Here is a 13580-nt window from a genome sequence, read left to right on the forward strand (position 1 = left end):
CTCTATCATTCTTTTATGTAATTTTCCCTGATTGCGTATAGTATGTGAATGGGACAGTGGAATCATGGTTTAAAAATGTGAGCTCTTTAGAACTTGATGAGTTGCTAGTAGTAGTAGAAGAAATAATAGGGGGCTAATATTATTTTACCATGTACTAGGCCCCATGACTTACAAGATAATATAGATTAGTTTTTCTCAAACTTTAGTTTGTGTGTGAATCTCCTGAAGATTTTCTCAAAATACAGATTCTGATTCTTTAGGTCAAAGATACACCGAGAGGTTCTGCATTTCATCAATCTCCCAGAATTTGCCAATACCGCGATTCTGAGGACCACATTTTTAGTACTAAGGATATAGACTAGTACTTCTCAAACTATCTGTGAAGGACTACCTTTAAAGAAAAATTATCTAATATATCATAGAATAATAATTTTTTTAAATGCAATAAAGAATAAATTTATAGAAAACAAAGTGGAGGAAATTGTATCTTTAATGTGAATATAATGTTTTTCTTTTTTTATTGAGATATAATTGACATAAAACATTATAATAGTTTCAAGTGTACAACATAATGATTTGATGTATATGTATTGCAAAATGATCACCACAGTAAGTCTACATCCATCACCACACATAGTCACAAATTTTTTTTTCTTGTGATGAGAGCTTTTAAGATCTGCTCTCTTAGCAACTTTCAAATATACAATAAAGTATTATTAACTGTAGTCACCATGCTGTACATTACATCCCCAGAATTTATCTGTTTTATAACTGGAAGATTGTACCTTTTGACTTCCTTCATCTATTTTGCCCAACCCCTACCTTTGGCAACCACCAATCTGTTCTCTGTATCTATGAGCTTGTTTTGTTTGTTTGTTTGTTTTTTAAGATTCCATGTATCAGTGATCAAACGGTATTTGTCTTTCTTTGTCTGACTTATTTCACATAGCATAATGCCCTCAAGACCCATCCATGTTGTTGCTAATGACAAGATTTTCTTCCTTTTTATAACCGAATAATATTTCATTGATATAAATATACACACCATATTTTCTTTATTCATCCATCGATGGATGCTTAGGTTGCTTCTGTGTCTTGGCTATTGTAAATAATGCTGCAGTGAATATGGGTGTGCAATATATCTTTTCGAGTTAACTATTTTCATTTCCTTCAGATAAATACCCAGACGTAAAATTGCTGGATCATATGTTAGTTCTATTTTTAATTTTTTGAGGAACCTGCATACTGTTTTCCATAGTGGCTGCACAAGTTTACAATCCCACCAGCAGTACACAAGGGTTCTCTTTTCTCTGCATGCTTACCAAAACTTATTTCTTGTCTTTTTGATAATAGCCATTCTAACAGGTGTGAGGTGGTATCTCATTGTGGTTTTGACTTGTATTTCCGTGGTGATTAGTGATGTTGAGCACCTTTTCATGTGCCTGTTGGCCATCTGTGTGTCTGTTTAGAAAAATGTCTATTCAGATCCTCTGCCCATTTTTAATCCGATCGTTCTTTGTTTTTGTTTTTTGCTATTGAGTTGTAGGAATTTTTAATATATTTTGGATATTAACCCCTTATCAGATATATGGATTGCCTTTCCATTTTGTTGATGGTTTCCTTTGTTGTGCAGAAGCTTTTTAGTTTGACATAGTCCCACTTGTTTGTTTTTGCTTTTGGTGTCAAACCCAAAAAATCCTTGCCAAGACTGATGTCAAGGAGCATACCCCTTATGTTTTCTTCTAGGAATTTTATGGTTTCAGGTCTTATGTTCAAGTCTAATCCATTTTGAGTTAATTTTGTAATCTTTTAATAAACCTTTTTTAGGTGTAAAGTCAGGATGTTAGTTTAGGAATAAACTAAACTAACAGTTTTCCTCAAAAATTTTATATATGTTGCCCTGTATTTTATAGTACAATTTTTTAAGATAGTTTTGTAAAATACAAGCTTCAGTTTTTTATTATTGTATACAGGAAACACAAAATTTCTCTGCCAAATGACTTTAAACCATTTCTGAAAGCTTCTTCTCTATGTTTACCTGTTGTTGTTGACTGGTAACAAAACATCCTTGGTCCAGCATCATTTCACAGGCTGTACTTAGAGTAGGACTGACACAGAGTTTCAGAAAACTAGTGTCTTTTTATCTGTATGGTAGGTAAAATGAGTGTGAGCGATATGGTGTCTGAGGGCTTTAAAATTCTATTCTGTGTAACACCTGGATTCAGTAATGTATTTTTTGCTTTTCCTATTTCAATATACTTTTTCCTGTGATGCCTGGAGATGTTTTGACTTCTCCACATGGAGAATGAACTTTAAACAGATAAAATACAGAAACCTTTCTACTTGTAAACTTTAAAACACAACAAAGCTACAGGCTGAAGCAAGAGAACATCAACTCTGATTGCTTCTAACAGATGGCATTAGCAGTTACTTGGATAAATTTGTGAACATGAGCGGACACAACTTAGAACTGAACCTGTGTGAACTTTTTTAGGTGATCCTCTCGGATCTCATGTCCAAAAGTTATTTCATGCCATTGTGCTAAGCAGTATTTCTTGTATCCATCATATTTTCTGAGGATGCTTTCCACCTCTAAAAGATTTCGATTCTCCCTCTCCTCCCACCCATGGCTATTCAAGACTTGCTCTTCAGCCTGGAGTTACAGTAATTCTACAAAACTACTTAGCGTTCATAAATGAAAAGTTACCTGGAGAGATTATTCATCTTGTCAAGAAAAACTTAAGCTCTTAATTACATGCAAAGTTCTGTGCTGGTCTCTTTCGGGATCATAAAGAGGAATAAAACGTTTGTGCCCTTTAGAAATTTATGAATCTGGATGACAAAATCCATTTCTCTGTCAAGAAAATTCATTATGGGGCCAGCCCCGTGGCTTAGCCGTTAAGTGCGCGCGCTCCGCTGCTGGCGGCCTGGGTTCGGATCCCGGGTGCGCACCGACGCACCACTTCTCCCGCCATGCTGAGGCCGTGTCCCACATACAGCAACTAGAAGGATGTGCAGCTATGACATACAACTATCTACTGGGGCTTTGGGGGAAAAAGATAAATAAATAAAATTATAAGAAAATTCATTATATATTAGCACCTGATCTGTTAAAGGGTAGCAGAACCTTAACATATTGAATATTAAGTAGCTTTCTCAGATATATACCTGATTCATTAACAGTGAATGTTGTTCATTTTTCATTCATTCATTAAATTAATAGATTTTCTTAGTCACATACTGTGTACCCGTTAGTGTGTTTGTCACTAGTGATAGACGAGTGATATAGACGCAGTCCCTGCTTTCAGGTAACGGACTATTGTGATCAACCCACTTGTCTTTTCATAGGTATGTTTAACTGAGAGGCAATCACATTCAAGGATTTGTTTAAAAAGTATAACCTTACTTATCTAGACATTAATTTTGGTAATTTATCATAGAGGTATATAAATAAATATAATAAGGACACTTTTGTCCTCTTTTAAACTTTGTTATTTCTGTTTACTTTTATTTCCATTTTACGTCTCTGAGTTGTGACCACTCATTTATATCCAGGTCTCGTCCAGAGATTTCTGGTGGCTTATGGCTTTTGGCTGCTTCTACTGGCTTTGACCACATAGAAGGTATAAGATTTCAATACTTGGTATGAAATCTTGTGGCTCTTTGAATACCAGAATTCTGTGGTTACTTGTTCAATCCAGTTAGATAAACTAGTAACCTTATCAGCCTTCTTTCTGCTAGTTATTGGGTGTTCTATAGAAAAACTGATTGAACCTTTATAATTTCTGAAGCCCTGCAGCATTTTAAAGATCTGACAGCTGAAACCTCCTATCCATCTGTCGTTTATTGAGCACCTGCCATGTAATTGCTAGCCATTATCCTGAGGATGTGATAGTGAAAAAAACAGATATGGTCCCTGCCTTCCCCGAATTTGTAAGGCATGACAATCTCTAATTGTGATGATAATACTAATGGCTAGCATTTATTGTGTGCTACTATGTGCCAAGCACTTTTCCGGTTGCTACATGAGTTGACTCATTTAATCCTTACAACAACCTGTGAGGTGAAGATAGTATTATTATCCCTATTTTACAGATAAGGAAACTGAGGCAAGAAAGATTACTTGGCCTCAAGCACACAGCTAGTATGCGGCAAGGATGGAATTCCAATCTGCTACTGGCTCCAGAAATTCCACATTTATCCACTACAATGTACTGTGCAATTATAACAGATACTTCTGGTTTAATTTAAATGGATAATTAAATAGGTAATTTCAATAAGTGTGAACAGTGATATGATGGAAATGCTCACTGCTGTGGGAGCTCAGAATGAGTTCACCCAGTTTGGTCTTGTTAGGGTCAGGGAAAGGTTTTCTGAGAAAGTAAATCTTTATTGAAAGAGGTTTTTTTTTCCCCTTCCCTTTTTAACTATTGGAATGAATATTTTAAAATAGAATTAAACGTTGGCTTTCACACAAATAACAACATAGGTTAGAAAAACCATGAATCTGTTCTCAACTTGGGAAGGTTCTCTGGTGATTACATCTTATTTATTGGTTGGGTGAAGTCAGTTTTTAAAATGAGCTATTTAAAAAACTAAGCAAAGGAAAAAGTTCTTGTATTTTTGAGGAGACAAACCAGCGGATAGTACTATTTTGTAAATAATACTAGGTGCTTTTGTTTTGTTTTTGATAGAACAAAAGATTTGATTATGTGCAGTTTAAATTAGTTTAAAAATGGTAGCAGCTTTGATTGATTACATTGGGTCTGTTGTTTTATTGCAGCAGGGATTAATGTTTCTAAATTCTGGACCATGAAATAAGCATAGAGAAAAACACAAAATACATTTTATAGAGCACGTTTCATAATATCAAAGCTTTTATGAAGAGTCACGCATTCATAGATGGGACTATTTAAGATTTGCAAATTAAATTGTTGTTTAGACAGATTTTAAGTATAGAACTGAACAGTTTTTGTAGTCTATGTATCAACTGATTTTTTTCAGTTATTAATCTTTTGAGTGCTTTCCATTTTTATCATAAGACAGGAAGAGTAATTTTTTAGGATATATTTGGAAATATTTTTGTTGTTTGTAGCATTTTTGTTGTTAGTGGCTAAAAAACCACTGTGATAGATGATTCTGATAGTATTGCTCTGTCCTTCATAATGTAGTGTTTATCATCTCATGTATAAAATTCTTATTTTTATTAATGGTTATTTTCATGGTAAACCATTTTATAGAATTCAGGATCTTAATTAGGAGCCCCAGGGGGTGAGCTTTGACCCTCTTTTATTAGCATAGTAATGCTCTGTCAGTTTAAAATGTGTACCGTGATAGTTCTGTATTTAATGATCTCACTGGATTGCTTCCTTTATATTCCAAAATTACAATAGCATTCATTTATTCGTACCATTGATTGATCTCCTTGGGCTCCATCTTAACAATTGCTTGCTTGGTTTTTGTTCCTTTCTTTTCACTCCAACCCCTCCCTCAGGCCAGTCACCTTCCGCTTGTTTTCTCCAGCCCTTTGGTATTCTGGCTGGTCACTGCATTATTCTGCTTCTTTCCCTACTCTTCTGTCAGCCCTGTACTGCATTATGTTATGGTATTCTTGCCTTTTGCCTTTTCTGCTTATGGGCATCCAGGCTCATTGCCTGACTGTGTGGTACTTAGGGAGTCTGCAGTTGAAATTGCGGGTCAGCTAACCCATTTCTTTCATTAAGGCTCTATTTGACATGTATCTTCTACTTAAAACTGCATGGATGAATACATACCTACATATGTAAAAATATTTTGTTACCTTAATTGCTTTAGATTTTTGTTAATTGTGGGATTTCTCACTAATTTGTACTTCCCTGGAAACTTTTGGTGTTTCAATGTGGTTCTGATGGGGGGAAGTACCTGGCTATCACCTTTCTAGACTTGAGTTTTTCCTCTTTATATCTGAAAGAGATCTTTATTTCCAGATTGTCCTGATTCGTGCTATTAGAACTGTGGTTTGTAGACCAGTAGCATCAGCATCACCTGTATGTTAGAAATGCAGAATCTCAGGCCCCACTCAAGACCTTATGCTTCTTAATCTGCGTTTTAACAAGATCTCTAGTCAATTGATATGAACATTGAAGTTTGCAAAGCACTGTTCTAGGTATCATCTAGCTAGTTGATACATTAACCTGCTGACTGATAGATATCTGTGTACTTTTCTAGAACTGATCTTAAACATGTGACCTGTGGTGATCTTATTTAAATATTTGTAATTATTTTGTAACTATTCCTCTTGGTTCACCAAAAGTTATATATTCTGGGTATGTATCACTACTCCTATGTGGAAGCAATGACAAGAATAATCTCAAACAAGAGCCAGGCCCAATATTTTAAGTGAGGTTTTGGTATATATTAGATCTAAAACTATGACAAACATTTATAAGTCCGGTTTCTTTGTGCCTTCTTCCAGCATCAGTTTCCATCTGTGGATGAAGAACTGTCCCTTTCTTGCCTCTTGGATTGTGACTTTTCAAGAAAATTGTATGCACTAAGATGAACTTTTGAGGAGTGGGAAAAATATTCAAATTTCTATTTAATTTTTATCTTACATGAGTGAAATTATACCTTACTGAAATTTGATATGTTGGTTAATAGTATATGAATGCAATTTATGAATAAAGAGACAGATATTGAAGGTCCACATTGAAATCTTGCTTCCACATGATGAAAAAAGTTTATAGACTCCTTCTCTGTGGTCCAATATGACAATCCCAGATTTTATGAGTAGACTGGGAAATAATCTTGTAGTAACCCTGCAATATGTGGGTGCACATGGGTAGGGACCATACTTACTATTATTTTTGTATGGTTGATAGTAAAATAATTGTTGTGTTCTCCGAGCTCATATTGGGGGCTTAGAGATAGATATCCTCTATGCTCAATTGTACTATGTGTAATCTATGAAGTTAATATGCTATATGTATACAATTATTTGATGATACCCTAAAACTTAGATTTATTTGTATACTTGCACTTTAGGAAATAGCTTTTAAAAATTCCTTGCTTTTATTTTTGTAGTCATGAGGGAAAAACGTTCTTTTTCTTGTGCTTCAAGAATGAAGAGGAACTGAGAGCATACAAAATTAATCTTTTATTATCTTTTAACATTCAAGGGAAGTGTGAACAATGTGGCTGACCTACAAACACATTTCTGTTGGCATTTTTCTAGAGTAATATTGTTGCTTAATACTGATAAACAATATTTCAGTGAGTGTTTTGTAGGTTTCAGTGCCTTGTTTTGACTTTATGCCTAAGAATGGCAGTGGGAGGGAGTGGCAGAGAGAAACACCCAGACCTATGTGAGAGCAGTATATCACTTAGCACTTCAAGACTGTTAAGTTTTAAGCAACAAAAGTAAACTCCAAGGAGTGACCTTAGCTAGGAGCCATTCTATTTTGTATATAGCTTCTGATACATGTGGCTATGACAGACGGGACTATGCTTGTGGTTACCAGAGGACACCCTTGTGGTCATAACCAAGTTGTAAATGTCACTGAGATTCTTCTTGAATGTCTATCACATGTATATCAGTGATTCTAAAGTAGATAAAAATGAAACAAAGATTCATTTGAGAGTTAGCACTCCCAGAAGGTTTTAAAACAGAACAGCAGAAGGAGTTGTAACATGCATCCATAAGCAATTGTAGTGATTTGACAGTTATTTAGCTCTCAATTCCGAGCCCTTTGGTTGAACTGACAGCATGCCTGCAAAGGTAGTGAGGCCTGGTTCAGCCCCATTAATGTCTTCTTGAATGTTAGCCTGCAGTCTGGGTAATGATAAATGTTCAGTGATTGATGATTTTATAGTCCCAGGGGATTCTGGGTGGTTTCTGGTTTCTATGAGCCAGGACAGTTTTCTTTCTTGTTTGGGCCTCTTGTAAGTTTTTCTGATCTTTACTAAAATTGTTTTAAGTTGGCAGACAGGTAGGTATCACCTGCAGTTTTAATTAACTGGGGTTCAAAGCCTTGTTTAGAAACAGTATGATTTTGGAGATGATGCTGTATTTGGTATGTGTAAGAGTCTAAGAACCGGAACAGTTTTTAATCTACAGAGCTTTTGTAACACTTATTTTATTTGTAAATTTTGGTATCATTTTTTCCTCCTTAGCTTTTAAAAAACATATTTTAAGTTATAAGGAGAAATCTAATAACCACAGCTATTGTGAACTAATAACATTAGCTTTATTGTTTTCATGATGTTTGCAATTTCATTTTTCAGACTCTAAGAATTTAAATCAGCTATTTTTAATGTGTTTTCCTTTTTACATGGCTCAGTTTCTATAGGAGTATATCTTGTTACACTAGTATTAAAAGGAGTATAAACAGATCTTTTTTGCTAAATATTTGCCCTTTAGGAAGGGATTTATTTCTAATATATTGATTGTGGATTATTTTTAGTATTTTAAGTAAAACTTGTAATTGCCTAACTGTTTATTGGTAGGCTATGGAGGCAGAAAAAGGAGGGTAGAGATAAACATTTTCCTAATTTATTACAACTCAGAAATATATTTTATTCATCTTTTTTTTAAAAAATGATCTATAGAACTTTACTTTTGGATGTAAAGAGATCATAGGGCTAATTCTCGTTAAGATCAATAAAGAAACTTTTTTTAACTTTAAAACTTTAGAAGGAATAAAAGGAGCACTTCTGTTTAGTTTTTCAAGTAACAAACAAGGAACTTGGTTAGGACTGCCCATTTGTAAGTCTGTATATTAATTAGATGAGTGTCATTAAGCTCAATTAGCAGGACTGCCAAATAATCTCTTTAATACTCTGGTCTTTTTTTTTCCCCTAGGGTTTCACAGACAGCCCTCATTACAGTGATCACTTGAATGACAGTCGATTAGGGGCCCATGAAGGCTTGTCCCCAACACCTTTCATGAACTCAAATCTGATGGGTAAGTTGGTAATTCTCTGCCAGTAGTCTTTACAAAGCCTCTTTGGTCAGAGACATTTTTTATCCCCTTGTCCAGGAAGGACACATAAGTATCTAGAAGAAAGTTCCTGAATTTCTAGGGGCATCCAGGCTTTCCTTGTTCAGCTCGGTTTGAGGAGCTGAATTCAGAACGTTCAGAAATGTGGGTCCTTTTCTTAGAGCATTATTGTCATTGATATCAAAAAAGGAAGCAGCAGTGTTTTAACTATCGGTTTTGGCAGTGTCTTTGTGACATCAAGGATTGTATGTTTTCTGCTTTCTGGACAGAGAAATGTCTCTGTTCAGAGACGTTTGTAATTTACTGTTTGTCTTAACAGTTGTATGTATGTGGTAATTAAAAATATGACAGAGCAGTGATTTTAGGCAGATTTTACTCATGTTGGACAATATTTCTTTTGGCACTATTTAATTAAAACTTAATAGTACATTTAGATATTACAGCATTTGTTTTAAGTACTTGGGTTCATATTGGTGATTTTTAAAGTTTTGTTCTGCAATAGTACAGTTGTACTTGAAGTATTACTACCACTTAAACCTGATTATTTTATTTTGACAAAACCTTTAAGATTAGCCATTTTTTATATCTCGGCCTACTCCCTGCAAAACACCCCTCCCTCTCTACTCTCTGTCTCATATGAAAGTTTATAGCTGTTCAATGTGAAATGATAAGCCCAAGTTGTTTTTTTTTTCCCTCCAGTTTGAATGCCACTCCATTTTTTTTAGTGATAATTTTACCTTTTTGCAGAACTGATTCAAAAAAATATGTATTTTATGACACTATTTTTCCTTCTTGCTTATGCTAGGGCTGAGCACATTACAGAAGCTTTATTTAATTTGTCCTACTGGTTGTCAGTGGCGTCATGTAAATATGGAAGTTTGTGTAATTGACATTGATTTCATTACTTAGTCTGTTTCTTAAGGATGTGACCTATATTGTGATCTTAGAATTGTCCTTTTAAGACACATCATGCTAATCTAAGTAGATTACCCAAATCCAAAATCCTGGTGGTCTGCAATTTCTTATAAATGGTTTTGCTTTGCACAGTCTTTGTTTATTTCCCTTATCCTCTATAAAGTGTTGAGGAGACAGAGTCTAATATTCTAGTGTGGATTTTGCCTACAGCAGTTACCAGTTTAAAGCCAAAATCATAGAGTATGAGACAAGAGTAAAAAATCTAATCAGCAGTAAAACTTGTGTTTAAAATGACAATTTGTTTCAACATAAATGCAAATGAAAATGCTGGTATTAAATAATTATCATTCCAGGTAAAAACCAGAATGAATTTCAGTAAATTTAGAACAAAATAATTATCCTTGTATTTGGCTAGTGAAAACTTACCTGATTTATCTTTTTAATTTTCTGTTGAGTTTACCGTCAGAGTAAAATAGATGTGACACTCCAAATAGTTTCTTTTTCTAGTATAACTTTTCCCCAAATAGCATTTAATTTATGGTAGGTGGAGTAGAGCAAGCTATAGTCAATGTTTTTGTAATTTCAGATCGAACTAAGCTTTCTTAATTGAGGCTATAACTCTGAATTGTGAAAAATTAGAAATTGCCCTTTTTTTGTATTTATGTTCTTACCTTTATTCTTAGCTCACAGAGATGACTCTTAAGCCCAGTAGAATGCATCATTAGCTCAGCTTTATACCAAGGTGACTTTTAAAATTGTAGGGTAAGTGTGGGAATTAAATGAATTCTAAGAAGTATGCATGTCAGTCACTTGCTCTGAGCAGCTGTTGACTAAAAATATTTCTGTAATTCAGTTTGGGGTAACATTTCTTAGTTGGAGCAGTCATGAGCATCTGTGCTTATTGGTTTCTTCAGTTTACAGATAATTATTAGAATACTTTTAATAGTCATCCATACTGTGTACATAAACTCAGCATCTAAAATAAGTCTTGAAGTAAAAAAAAACTCAGATTTATAAACAGATTGATCCTTTCACAGTTCAAATGAAAAAAATCTGCATTCATCTGAACTACATTGTACAGGTGCAGCTAGGTATTTTCATTGTAAGTTTTAAATACCTAATCTTAAAAATGTTAATTAACCTATAAGGAAGGGGGAAATAACCCTGAAAAGATTAGGCAGATATGTTCAAAAGGATTTCCCAGGTCATTGGCAGTATCTGATTTATTACACTTCCTTTTATTTTTAGTAAAAATGATCAAATGAGGTATCTAACAGTTTAGTCTAAGCAACATCCATGACAGTAGCTTGCTTTTGGAAATGAATGTCTCTTAAATTGTAGAGTAGTTCCATGCAGCAACAGGCAATCCCACCTGATGTTAGTTGAAGTAATTGAACTGTTAGATTCCCAAATATGTGGGTTTATGGCATTTAGGAGAGTTACAGTGGATAGATTCACTTTTCTAGCCATTTGGTAATTTAAGGGAGTTTCAGGCTAAAATCCTACGTTGTTAAAGCACAACTGAAATGTGCATGGCAGTATTAGAAGCATTTGGAGCTGTTGATACCTAATCCCCGTTAACAGGTAACACTTCAGAGTGGTGCTGTGAATGATGTATGCTCAGAAACAGTTAAAGCTAATAGGAAAGCAGTAACATATTTCATCATTGCTATCAACATGTAAAAACACCATTAAGGCGGGGAGGGGGAATCGTATGTCTAGGGAATGTTATTATTTTGCGTATTATGTGCAGCCATAAGCACATTTGCCTGAAGAAATAGTTGATTATATAAGTGCGACTATCTTTCATGATGGAGCTCTCGAACACTTTAATGATTTTGCACGTTGCAAAAATGAGAAATTTTGTCTAACAGGGGTTGATAATGATTCAATAATGAACAATTTGCCATAGAAACATGCATTTCTATATTCATTTAGATATTTTGAAGTGTTTTACACAGGAAGTTAAGCTATTATGTTGGCTCAGTTAGTGTTTCTTTTTAATGAATTCCAGAATTATCCAGTTGACTTGTCAATATGGAAAACGGGGCTTTTTTTATGTTTCAAGTGCAATAAGTACATTCTTTTAGCACATCACTAAGTAATTAGCATCAAACAGTTCTGTATACTCTATTATAGTAAGTCTGCAAAGCTTTGACAATAGCAGTGAATTGCAGTAGTATTGCCAAATAGTCTTATCTGTTTCTTGCCTCTTCCAGCTTTAATCCATTTTTCCACCCCTGGTCCCCTCGGTAATTTCAGTAATATTTGCTTTCCTTTCCCTCTTGTTGATTAGATGTATTTTTGGTGATGGTAGGACCACTTTATTAATTAGACATAAAAAGAGTTATTTCATAGAATTGCCTTCCTTTGATTTCCCAGTGATTGTGAAATGAACTATTCTTACTTTCCACCCCTCCATGTTTATCAGAGCTTTACGTATTTTAGGCTGTGTGTGCATGTGTTGTCAACGGGAAACATAAGACAAGATATTACCTTCAATTTTCCTTTTTGCTGAGACCTTCAGTTGTGTTCCTTTCTGAGACCTATTTTGCCTCCAGAGATATTTTGTTAATATTTTTTGTCTTAAAGAGTGAAAGCAACATGTGGTGGTATAGGAGAAAAAGCAGGGCTGAGAGTTAGAGATCTGGATTTTAAATCTAGATCCTAAAAATAACCTTTACGTTTCTGATAGGGTACTGCTGGCTAGTCTCAAAGGTCTTCTGCAACACTAGAATTTTATTATTCTATAATCTCATGTATCTAATATCCTGTATTCAACCCTGAAAAAGGCTGCAACTAGAATTATAATTGCTATTTGGCAAATGATAAAACTAAGGGACAGGAAAATTGTTTTTTCCTAAAATCACAGAACCAATAAATGACAAAACTGAATGTAGAACCCATGTCTCCTGACTCCTAGTCATGTGTTCTTTCTATTAGGCACATTAGGTATGTAAGGTACTTATTCTCTCTATATGATGCTCCCAGGTTTTTTTTTTTTTTTTTTTTGTGAGGGAGATCAGCCCTGAGCTAACATCCGTGTTAATCCTCCTCCTTTTTTGCTGAGGAAGACCGGCTCTGAGCTAACATCTATTGCCAATCCTCCTCCGTTTTTTTCCCCAAAGCCCCAGTAGATAGTTGTAGTCATAGTTGCACATCCTTCTAGTTGCTGTATGTGGGACGCGGCCTCAGCATGGCCGGAGAAGTGGTGCATCGCTGCGCGCCCGGGATCCGAACCCGGGCCCCCAGTAGCGGAGAGCACACACTTAACCGCTAAGCCACAGGGCTGGCCCGCTCCCAGGTTATTATTAGTTCAGCATTTTCCTAAATTATAATTATAGAGACCCTGGTCTTAAGAGATGACCATGAAAAAGAGGTTCCATAGTGACGTAATTTTGGAAAGCATTGTATATCATGTGCCCTCTCTTAGAGATTCAAGTTGTACTTTGTGATTTAAAGACTTTGGAAAAAAGGAGGGGGAAAAAAACCTTATTTATCTTTTTTCAGCCCATCACATCCCAGATTCAGATGACACACAGAAGCTGTTTTGTAGAAAGCATCATTAGCCTCTGGGGAACTAGTTTTCCATGGAGCACATACTGAGAAATGCTTATAGGTTGTTTTAAGGGAAAAATAAAAGATAATGCATGAAAGTTCTCTGAAATGTGAAACAGCACAATGTTA

At 35.0% G+C, this 13580-nt stretch overlaps 1 protein-coding gene across 14 annotated transcripts in view; it reads left to right on the forward strand.

Annotated features, from left to right (window-relative positions):
- Positions 1 to 13580, forward strand: part of TCF12 (transcription factor 12) — a 362989-nt gene that overhangs the window by 170608 nt on the left and 178801 nt on the right. For all 14 annotated transcript variants that reach the window (XM_058541659.1, XM_058541657.1, XM_058541661.1 and 11 more), the window contains one exon: positions 8840 to 8942. In XM_058541659.1, coding sequence (XP_058397642.1) covers positions 8840 to 8942 — 103 coding nt within the window. The remainder of the gene's footprint in view (positions 1 to 8839; positions 8943 to 13580) is intronic.

Source organism: Diceros bicornis, chromosome 5 (assembly GCF_020826845.1).
Source record: "Diceros bicornis minor isolate mBicDic1 chromosome 5, mDicBic1.mat.cur, whole genome shotgun sequence".
Classification (NCBI taxonomy): Eukaryota; Metazoa; Chordata; class Mammalia; order Perissodactyla; family Rhinocerotidae; genus Diceros; species Diceros bicornis.